The 12,319-nt window shown below is 43.8% G+C and overlaps 1 protein-coding gene across 1 annotated transcript in view; it reads right to left on the reverse strand.

Moving 5' to 3' along the window:
* The window catches only part of LOC139392705 (solute carrier family 66 member 2-like), a 97,520-nt gene that overhangs the window by 44,946 nt on the left and 40,255 nt on the right, over window positions 1-12,319 (reverse strand). The window contains exon 4 of the mRNA XM_071140929.1: window positions 10,165-10,216. Within this exon, the coding sequence (XP_070997030.1) occupies window positions 10,198-10,216 (19 nt within the window). The 3' untranslated portion in view covers window positions 10,165-10,197. The remainder of the gene's footprint in view (window positions 1-10,164; window positions 10,217-12,319) is intronic.

Here is a 12,319-nt window from a genome sequence, read left to right on the forward strand (position 1 = left end):
ACCTCCACTCATCACTGTCAAACGCTCCCTGAAACACTTCAGCGAGCAGGCCTTTCTAATCGACCTGGCTGGGGTATCCTGGAAGGATATTGATCTCATCCCGTCAGTAGAGGATGCCTGGATTTTTTTTTTTAAATGCCTTCCTAACCATCTTAAATAAACATGCCCCATTCAATAAATTTAGAACCAGGAACAGATATAGCCCTTGGTTCTCCCCAGACCTGACTGCCCTTAACCAACACAAAAACATCCTATGGTGTTCTGCATTAGCATCGAACAGCCCCCGTGATATGCAGCTGTTCAGGGAAGCTAGAAACCATTATACACAGGCAGTTAGAAAAGCTAAGGCTAGCTTTTTCAAGCAGAAATTTGCTTCCTGCAACACTAACTCAAAAAGGTTCTGGGACACTGTAAAGTCCATGGAGAATAAGAACACCTCCTCCCAGCTGCCCACTGCACTGAAGATAGGAAACACTGTCACCACTGATAAATCCACCATAATTGAGAATTTCAATAAGCATTTTTCTACGGCTTGCCATGCTTTCCACCTAGCTACTCCTATCCCGGTCAACAGCACTGCACCCCTCACAGCAACTCGCCCAAGCCTTCCCAATTTCTCCTTCTCCCAAATCCGTTCAGCTGATGTTCTGAAAGAGCTGCAAAATCTGGACCCCTACAAATCAGCCGGGCTAGACAATCTGGACCCATTCTTTCTAAAATTATCTGCAGAAATTGTTGCCACCCCTATTACTAGCCTGTTCAACCTCTCTTTCGTGTCGTCTGAGATTCCCAAAGATTGGAAAGCAGCTGCGGTCATCCCCCTCTTCAAACGGGGGGGAAACTCTTGACCCAAACTGCTACAGAGCTATATCTATCCTACCATGCCTTTCTAAGGTCTTCGAAAGCCAAGTCAACAAACAGATTACCGACCATTTCAAATCTCACCATACCTTCTCTGCTATGCAATTGGGTTTCAGAGCTGGTCATGGGTGCACCTCAGCCACGCTCAAGGTCCTAAACGATATCTTAACCGCCATCGATAAGAAACATTACTGTGCAGCCGTATTCATCGATCTGGCCAAGGCTTTCGACTCTGTCAATCACCACATCCTCATCGGCAGACTCGACAGCCTTGGTTTCTCAAATGATTGCCTCGCCTGGTTCACCAACTACTTATCTGATAGAGTTCAGTGTGTCCAATCGGAGGGTCTGCTGTCCGGACCTCTGGCAGTCTCTATGGGGGTGCCACAGGGTTCAATTCTTAGACCGACTCTCTTCTCTGTATACATCAATGAGGTCGCTCTTGCTGCTGGTGAGTCTCTGATCCACCTCTACGCAGACGACACCATTCTGTATACTTCTGGCCCTTCTTTGGACACTGTGTTAACAACCCTCCAGGCAAGCTTCAATGCCATACAACTCTCCTTCCGTGGCCTCCAATTGCTCTTAAATACAAGTAAAACTAAATGCATGCTCTTCAACCGATCGCTACCTGCACCTGCCCGCCTGTCCAACATCACTACTCTGGACGGCTCTGACTTAGATTACGTGGACAACTACAAATACTTATACTTTCTTTGGCCGCCTCTCCTTCCAGTTCTCTGCTGCCAATGACTGGAACGAACTAAAAAAATATCTGAAACTGGAAACACTTATCTCCCTCACTAGCTTTAAGCACCAACTGTCAGAGCAGCTCACAGATTACTGCACCTGTACATAGCCCACCTATAATTTAGCCCAAACAACTACCTCCTTCCCTACTGTATTGAAATGATTTATTTATTTTGCTCCTTTGCACCCCATTATTTTTATTTCTACTTTGCACATTCTTCCATTGCAAATATACCATTCCAGTGTTTCACTTGCTATATTGTATTTACTTTGCCACCATGGCCTTGTTTTGCCTTTACCTCCCTTATCTCACCTCATTTGCTCACATCGTATATAGACTTGTTTATACTGTATTATTGACTGTATGTTTGTTTTACTCCATGTGTAACTCTGTGTCGTTGTATGTGTCGAACTGCTTTGCTTTATCTTGGCCAGGTCGCAATTGTAAATGAGAACTTATTCTCAATTTGCCTACCTGGTTAAATAAAGGTGAAATAAAATAAAAAAAATACAAATTGGGTTGAGATCAGTGATTGTGGAGGCCAAGTCATCTGATGCATCACTCTCCTTTTGGGTCAAATAGCCCTTACACAGCTTGGAGGTGTGTTAGGTCATTGTCCTGTTGAAAAACAATTGATAGTCCCACTAAGCGCAAACCACATGGGATGGCGTATCGCTGCAGAATGTTGTGGTAGTGTGAATGCTGGTTAAGTGTGCCTTGAATTCTAAATAAATAACATGCACTGTCATCAGCAAAGCACCCCCACACATCACACCTCTTCCTCCATGCTTCACGGTAGGAACCACACAAGCAGAGATCATCCATTCACCTACTCTGCGTCTCACAAAGATACAGCAGTTGGAACCAAAAATCTAAAATTTGGACTCATCAGACCCAAGGACAGATTTCCACTAGTCTACTGTCCATTGCTTGTGTATCTTGGAACAAGCAAGTGTATTCTTCTTAAAGGCGTTTAGTAGTGGTTTCTTTGCAGCAATTCGACCATGAAGGCCTGATTCACGGAGTCTCCTCGGAACAGTTGATGTTGAGATGTGTCTGTTACTTGAACTCTGTAAAGCATTTATTTGGGCTACAATTTCTGAGGCTGGAACTCTATCTAACTTATCCTCTGCAGAAGAGGTAACCCCTGGTCTTCATGTCCTGTGGCGGTCCCCATGAGAGACAGTTTCATCATAGCACTTGATGTTTTTTGCAACTGCACTTGAAGAAACTTTAAAAGTTCTTGACATGTTCAGGATTGACTGACCTTCATGTCTTAAAGTAATGATGGACTGTCATTTCTCTTTGCTTATTTGAGCTGTTCTTGCCATAATATGGACTTGGTCTTTTACCAAATAGGGCTATCTTCTGTATACCTCCCCGACCTTGTCACAACACAACTGATGGGCTCAAACACATTAAGAAGGAAAGAAATTACACAAATTAACTTTTAACAAGGCACACCTGTTAGTTCAAATCACATTCCAGCTGACTATCTCATGAAGCTGGTTGAGAGAATGCCAAGAGTGTGTAAAACTGTCATCAAGGAAAAGGGTGGCTACTTTGAAGAATCTCAAATATAAAACATATTTTCATTAGTTTGACACTTTTTTGGTTACTACATGATTCCATATGTGCTATTTCAAAATGTTGAGGCCTTCACAATTATTCTACAATGTAGAAAATACTAAAAATAAAGACAAACCCTGGAATGAGTAGGTGTGTCCAAACCTTTGACCGGTACTGTATATAGTATGTAATCGATTTGATTTCCAGTATGATGGCCTGGAAATGTAGAAAAAAAAGGTTGTTGAAACACTGTAGCTTCATATGTCACCATCTAGAAACTGTAAAAGGAGAGGAATTGAATGTCTATCTCTCCGTAGATGGCGCAGTGTGTGAAGCCTGAATCCCTCTCTCTCTCCATCTCTGGAGGGTCACAATCCTCATTCACTCATCACATGAATGTGTTTATGTTCCACAGGAGCTCTGTGTTGGCCTACTCTCATTCTCATTCTTATCACCAGCACACAAACACTCCACCACCAGTCCCACCACCAACACACAAACACTCCACCACCATCCCCACCACCAGCACACAAACACTCCACCACCATCCCCAGCACCAGAACACAAACACTCCTCCACCAGCCCCACCACCAGCACACAAACACTCCACCACCAGCCCCACCACCAGCACACAAACACTCCACCACCAGCCCCACCACCAGCACACAAACACTCCACCACCAGCCACACCACCAGCACACAAACACTCCATCACCAGCACACAAAACACTCCATAACCAGCCCCAGCCCCACCACCAGCACACAAACACTCCATCACCAGCACACAAAACACTCCATCATGAGCCCCACCACCAGCACACAAACACTCCATCACCAGCCCCACCACTAGCACACAAACACTCCATCACCAGCCCCACCAGCAGCACACAAACATTCCACCACTAGACAACCACCAACACACAAACACCCCACAAACACCCCACCCCAGCAGCTCACAAACACCCCACCAGCAGTTCCAGCTGAGACCAGAGAGTATCTCTCTCCACTAGTCACCATCACCAGCACACAAAACACTCCATCATGAGCCCCACCACCAGCACACAAACACTCCATCACCAGCCCCACCACTAGCACACAAACACTCCATCACCAGCCCCACCAGCAGCACACAAACATTCCACCACTAGACAACCACCAACACACAAACACCCCACCAGCAGTTCCAGCTGAGACCAGAGAGTATCTCTCTCCACTAGTCACCTGCTGCAGTGGCAGAGACCCTGTCTGACAGACTGTATACACTATGTACCACTGACCACAGGAATACATTTCAGTCTAGTCGGATTTACACAAACTAAAGACAATCATATTAATTCAATGCAACGCAGATAATGCACTGTAGGATATTATGCAAGAACATAAATAGCTTTTTTAGTACATTTAGTACACAAAAATTATATAGAGAGTCCACTTTTGTGAATATAGACGGATTATCAGGAAATGGACATCAGCACACAAACACTCCACCACCAGCACACAAACACTACACCACCAGCACACAAACACTACACCACTAGCACACAAACACTACGCCACACAAACACTACACCACCTGCCCCACCACCAGCACACAAACACTACACCACCAGCACACAAACACTCCATCACCAGCCCCACCACCAGCGCACAAACACTCCACCACCGGCACACAAACACTCCACCACCAGCTCCACCACCACCACCAGCACACAGACACTCCACCACCAGCACACAAACACTCCACCACCAGCACACAAACACTCCATCACCAACCCCACCACACAAACACTCCACCACCAGCACACAAACACTCCACCACCAGCCCCACCACCCAAACACTCCACCACCAGCACACAAACATTCCACCACCAGCACACAAACACTCCACCACCAGCACACAAACACTCCATCACCAGCTCCACCATCAGCACACAAACACTCCATCACCAGCCCCACCACCAGCACACAAACACTCCATCACCAGCCCCACCACCAGCACATAAACACTCAAACAGCACACAAAAGCTTCACCACCAGCCCCACCACCAGCACACAAACACTCCACCACCAGCACACAAACACTCCATCACCAACCCCACCACACAAACACTCCACCACCAGCACACAAACACTCCACCACCAGCCCCACCACCCAAACACTCCACCACCAGCACACAAACACTCCACCACCAGCACACAAACACTCCACCACCAGCACACAACTGCTCCACCACCAGCCCCATCACCAACACACAAACACCACCACCAGCCCCATCAACGGCACACAAACACTCCATCACCAGCCCCATCATACAACACTCCACCACCATCCCCATCACCAGCACACAAACACTCCACCACCAGCATACAAACACTCCATCATGAGCCCCACCACCAGCACACAAACACTCCATCACCAGCACACAAACACTCCATCACCAGCACACAAACACTCCACCACCAGCACACAGCCTTTTTAGTACATGGCCTTAAGCAAAGGTAAAAAATTATATAGGGAGTCCACTTTTGTGAATATAGACGGATTATCAGGATATGGTAATTCTGATAATCAGTCTATATTCACAAATGTAATATATACTGTATTTTTATTAATAAATGTCAAATATATATATTAACAAATGCAAAATATATGTTTTTACTCTAGGATACTGTAAGATTACAGCTATGAGACTATATCTGTGCGAGAGGAAAATGCTATAATCACACTACAAAATCCCAGTGGTGGGATCTGCAAAGAGGGGAAACACTTCAAACACTTGCAAAAATCAATTTCAAGAGAAACGAAAAAGAGGGTTGGCCTCAAACTTAGCAGACCAGCTTGCCATAGAAAAGCAGTGGATCCTCCTGGGGTTGGAGTGATCGTACTGTGACTGTGAGGTGCTGGGAGCTCAGTGCATTGCTGCCTGTCACTGTCTCAGGGAATGGGACAAAATAGCCTGGTCTCATAGACTAGATGTAACATAGCAAATGAAAATCTGGGACACTCAAATTAGTATGATGTTACGTTTGGTATGGTTACATAAGACATAAGGCCAGACACCACACCCCAATAGGGTAATTGTTTTCTCTTAATCATATCACAATCAACGTTTACAAGTTGAATGTGGACACAGATAATACTTTTTTGAATAATTTCCCCATGAAATCTGGTAATAAAATGTGCAAATATACGTGCCAAAAATATTTGCATATTTGCATATCACACAAATACATTTATCTGGATGGAGTCAACCTAAATGTTTTGGTTTCATTTTGTTAAAAGACTCCAGGACTGGACGTATACATAGCATATTGTGGATACATATGTTTTGTTATCTTTCTATCTGTAAAATACTAAAGAAAGGTACGTAAAATTCATTTTTTGCAAATTTTTCAGAAGAAAATGTAATCTAAAATGGAAATTTCACAACAAATCAGCAATTACCTACGTTTTAAGTCTCGAGAATACATCTAGGGATAACCATACAAAATGTGTGGAATGCAGATGCTTCTTACCATGATATTTTTTTGGGGGGGTGTAGGAAGAGTCTGACTTTTGGGAAATGGCAGTTAAAAACACTACATTTAAACTACCAAACACCAATTTAGACCCAATCACCATCTCTTCATCGTAAGTTACTACATATAGTCCAGTTTGTAAAATTCTCAATGAAATGGGCTTTTAAATTGTGTGATTCAATGTAGTGAGCTTTGAAATTATGGACGTACAGAATGTCCATTTAAAAGTTGTTAAAATTCATGAAATTTTGATGACGGTAGTATGATTAACTAACACAAATATAATTGTTTTATCTAATTAGCAACTACTTTATCTAATTAGCAACTACTAGCAACTTTTTAATTACTTTGCAACTACTTAGCATGTTAGCTAACCCTTCCCCTAACCTTAACACTTTAACCTAAGGGAGGAGGTGAGGGCACTCTGAGTATGGTGTCAGGAAAACAACCTCTCACTCATCATCAACAAAACAAAGGAGGTGATCGTAGACTTCAGGAGGAAACAGCAGAGGGAGCAACCCCCTATCCACATTGACAGGACAGCAGTGGAGAAGGTGGAAAGTTTTAAGTTCCTCTGCGTACACATCACAGACAAACTGAAATGGGCCACCCACACAGACAATATGACGAAGAAGGCATAACAGCGCGTGTTCAACCTCAGAAGGCTGAAGAAATTTGGCTTGTCGCCAAAACCCTCACAAACTTTTACAGATGCACAATTGAGAGCATCTGGATCGCCCACAACCGCAGGGCTCTCCAGAAGGTGGTGCGGTCTGCACAACACATCACTGGAGGCAAACTACCTGTCCTCCAGGACACCTACAGCACCGGTTGTCACAGGAAGGCCAAAAACATAATCAAAGACAACAACCACCCGAGCCACTGCCTGTTCACCTCCGCTACCATCCAGAAGGCGAGGTCAGTACAGGTGCAGCAAAGCAGGGACCGAGAGACTGAAAAATAGCTTCTTCTATCTCAAGGCCATCAGACCATTAAACAGCCATTACAGACTTGAAATCATTGGCCACTTTAATAAATAGATCACTAGTCACTTTAATAATGCCACTTTCATAATGTTTACATATCTTGCATTACTCATCCCATATGTATATACTGTACTGTATTTTTATACCATCTATTGCTTCTTGCCTATGCTGCTCGGTCATCACTCATCCATATATTTATATGTATATATTCTTATTCCATCCCTTTACTTAGATGTGTGTGTATTAGGTAGTTGTTGTGGAATTGTTAGGTTACTTGTTAGATATTATTGCACTGCCAAAACTAGAAGCACAAGCATTTCGCTACACTCGCAATAACATCTACTAACCATGTGTATATGACCAATACAATTTGATAACTCAATCTCAACTCTAACCTTAACCCCTAGCCTAGATAATGTTAGCCACCAAGCTGAAGTTAGCCACAACATATTGCAAATTTAGAACAAATTGTAGGAATTGAAATTTGTAACTTATCATACAAAATGGATGATGGACATCCACAAATTAATACCATACCTAATGTAACATATCATACTAATTTGAGTATTCCAGATCTTAGTTGACTATGTTACGTCTACCCCTGAGTCCAGGTTGGACAGAATGGCACAGGAAAATACTACACATGACACACTGGTATATTTATACCTCTCTCCCTCTCTGGGAGTATTTTGTGTTTCCATTGTACCATTTGTTTTTATGCTTTGGGGATGTAGCCTAACACAGTGGATTGAATGAAATATTGGAGGACAAGACACAGTCTAATAGAAAACACTCAGACAGGATAATAAGATGAAGAGAGATGGAAGTAGAAGTAGTGAGCAAGCAGATACAGTATGTCCTAAAGGAACTGTGAATCTGAGTTATTGCCAGACTTCTGTCTCGCCTCACATTCTCTAATGGAACACAGCTGATCTGTCAATCAAATCTCTCTCTCTCTCTCTCTCTCTCTCTCTCTCTGCTGCTGCTGCAGACCTACACATATTCATACAACATACTTACTCTCACAAAGAACGAGAATGTACTCGAGTACGGAACATCCCTAGTTTTATAACCAGAGACCTGTATCTCTATAGGACAACTCTGGGGCCTGTGGGGATTGATGCGGAATGCTGATCCCCTAGGGAGTTCCTCAATGATGCTATGAGGTTATCACAGCATGGGAAGGTCAAACTCCTACCCAGCGCTGCAGTTTGGGCACTGACCACCCCAGGGACATGACAACTAATGAGGAAATTATCATAATTAGTATTAGCCTGAATATAATTACTTGGATAATTGATGTAACAGCCTCTATATTAAAAGGCCTTTTTACAATATCATGACCACAGAGACATTATTGAGCTCTGACTTGACCTTGGGTCTGAGTACAGCACAGTAGTCTGAATACAATCAGCGCCATTTGTCCTCGGGACAGAATAACCACACTATGAGACAGCTCAGTACAGTAACAGAAGCAATCCTTCTTGTTCTGTCCTCAGTTCCATGCAGATACAGTTGAAGTCAGATGTTTACATACACCCTTGCCAAACATTTAAACTCAGTTTTTCACAATTCCTGACATTTAATCCTAGTAAAAAAGTCCCTGTCTTAGGTCAGTTAGGATCACCACTTTATTTTAAGAATGTGAAATGTCAAAATAACAGTAGAAATAATTATTTATTTCAGATTTTATTTCTTTCATCACATTCTCAGTGGTCAGAAGTTTACATACACTCAATTAGTACTTGGTACCATTGCCTTTAAATTGTTTAACTTTAACTGCTTAATTGCACTAGCATCGAATAGTTCCCACGATATGCAACTTTTCAGGGAAGTCAGGAACCAATACACTCAGTCAGTCAGGAAAGCAAAGGCTAGCTTTTTCACAGAAATTTGCATCATATAGCACAAACTCCAAAAAGTTCTGGGACACCGTAAAGTCCATGGAGAATAAGAGCACCTCCTCGCAGCTGCCCACTGCACTGAGGCTAGGAAACACTGTCACCACCAATAAATCCACGATAATCGAGAATTTCAATAAACATTTCTTTACAGCTGGCCATGCTTTTCTCCTGGCTACCCCAACCCCAGCCAACTGCTCCGGCACCCCCCGCAGCTACTTGCCCAAGCCTCCCCAGCATCTCCTTCACCTAAATCCAGATAGCAGATGTTCTGAAAGAGCTGCAAAACCTGGACCCATACAAATCAGCTGGGCTAGACAATCTGGACCCTCTCTTTCAAAAATTATCCGCTGCCATTGTTGCAACCCCTATTACCAGTCTGTTCAACCTCTCTTTCGTATTGTCCGAGATCCCCAAAGACTGGAAAGCTGCCGCGGTCATCCCCCTCTTCAAAGGGGGTGACACTCTAGACCCAAACTGTTACAGACCTATAACCATGCTGCCATGCCTTTCTAAAGTCTTTGAAAGTCAATAAAGTCAAAAAACAGATCACTGACCATTTCGAATCACACCATACCTTCTCCGCTGTGCTTTCCGGTGTCCGATCTGGTCACGGGTGTGTTACGCCCCTGAAAACAGGGGAGAAATAATCACGAGAGTGATATGGTATTGTTTTCTCAATGCAACTTTTTAACCTTAGATGTTTTACGATCCTCACATACTATAAACTTACTAATACATTTAATGTATAACAGGCTATGAACATTTCCTTTAACCTGTCACACTCTCCCCGACAAAATAAATGTTGTCCCAACATTACCAACATTGTCTTCTTCAACAGTCCGTATGCACTGGACCTAGAAAATCCTCTTCTGTTAGGTAGTACTTGAGCAGAGGTCAAGGGTCACAGTTCAAATATAACTAACAAGTTATATTCACAGTCCATATCTGTTGACCAGCTATATAACATAAGCAGTATTTTCTCATACTATTGATCAACAGTCCATCAATTTTAATTATCTATATGCATAGTCTGCAAATTGTCTCTTTTGACAGTCTGTGAAATCAGACAGTAGTCCATGGTCAAACATCATGTTTGCTGAAGCCCATACATGTAAGGTGGCTGAAAGTAACATTGCTGTAGTGGTGGCAGCAATTGAACCAGTCCTGGTGCAGGGTAGACAGGGAACAACTGTGGCTGTGGCTGGATACTGTAGCAGGAAAGGATACCAAGCTGATCATAGGTGATACGTCTTGGAGGGTGTCTCTCTCTTTGTGGCAGCTGGTAGGCTGGTTCCTCAGGTTCAGCAGCATCAGTTAATGAAGGAAAGGCACTTGGTGGACGATCATCAGGCAAATTTTCAGCAGGCAAGTTCATCTCCTCAGCAGGCAGGTCTTTAACTGTTGTTGTCTCCTCCAGCCGCTTTTCAACAAGAGGCTGTGCTGGTAGCGTATCAGGGACTGGCACTGCAACTGTCTGTCTCACTGTTGGGGGCCTGTGTTCCCACTCTCTCGCTGGTTCAGCATTCCTCTCCTCAGGTACTGTAGGAGATGTGGGAACCTGTAGCGGCTCATGATGAAGGTCATATTCATCCCCGCTGTCTTCATCAGAAAATAGAGGCTGTGATGCAGGCTGGTGTCTCCTCGTTTTCTGACTTTTGTCCACTTTGGTCATTTCTGGTTGTGTCTCAAAAGGTAAGTGGTCACAGGACATGAGCAGGTTTCTGTGCAGGACCCTGGAGCGTCCCCTACCCCTTTCTGGTCTCAATTCATAAATCGGCAGGTCTGAATCCATTTGTCTCACCACTGTGTGAATTGTATCCTCCCAATAGTTACGGAGTTTTCCTGGTCCTCCTCTTGGTGTCAGGTTTTTAATCAGAACTCGCTCGCCAGGCTGTAGCACTGAACTCCTAACTTTAGTGTCATAGTACTTCTTACTTCTTTCAGCGGCTTTCTGAGCATTTTCATTTGCAATGGCATATGCTTCTTCCATCCCTCGTTTCCAGTTCTCCACGTAGTCTCGCTGGTTACTGGAACCTGCCTCTGTGCACAATCCAAAGAGCATATCAACTGGAAGCCTGGGTGATCTCCCAAACAGAAGATAAAATGGTGAATAGCCAGTCACTTCGCAACGGGTGCAGTTATAGGCATAAACCAGTTTGTTCAGAGACTCCTTCCAATTTGACTTTTGTGTCTCAGTTAGTGTCTTTAACATTTGCAACAATGTTCTGTTCATGCGTTCCGCTTGACTGACCGTTTCCCATCGGGTGATAGGGTGTTGTCTTGGACCCCGCCATGCCACTGAGTTTCTTTAACTGATGGAACAACTGATTTTCAAATTCTCCCCCTTGGTCATGGTGGATGTGGGACGGGAACACAAACTTCAGGGCAAAGTCATTGAGGTTGAGATTTGCAGCAGCTTTACCTGACTTTGATGTGGTGGCGTAGGCTTGAGTGAAACGTGTAAAATGATCAACAACCACGAGGATGTACTCATATTTGCATCTGTCGAGATGAAGGAAGTCTATACATACCAGTTCAAATGGCTGTGTTGTCACAATGTTTGTCAGAGGAGCTCTTGTTTCATGGGCTGGCTTTTTCTGCTTGACACAGCTACAAGTTTTAGTCACATAGTGCTCGATGTCAGATTGCATATATGGCCAGAAGAAGCGGTCACGTACTAGTGATACAGTGCGGTCAGTACCTTGGTGTCCCATGTTATTGTGCAACTC

The sequence above is a fragment of the Oncorhynchus clarkii genome, chromosome 1, assembly GCF_045791955.1.
Source record: "Oncorhynchus clarkii lewisi isolate Uvic-CL-2024 chromosome 1, UVic_Ocla_1.0, whole genome shotgun sequence".
NCBI lineage: Eukaryota > Metazoa > Chordata > Actinopteri > Salmoniformes > Salmonidae > Oncorhynchus > Oncorhynchus clarkii.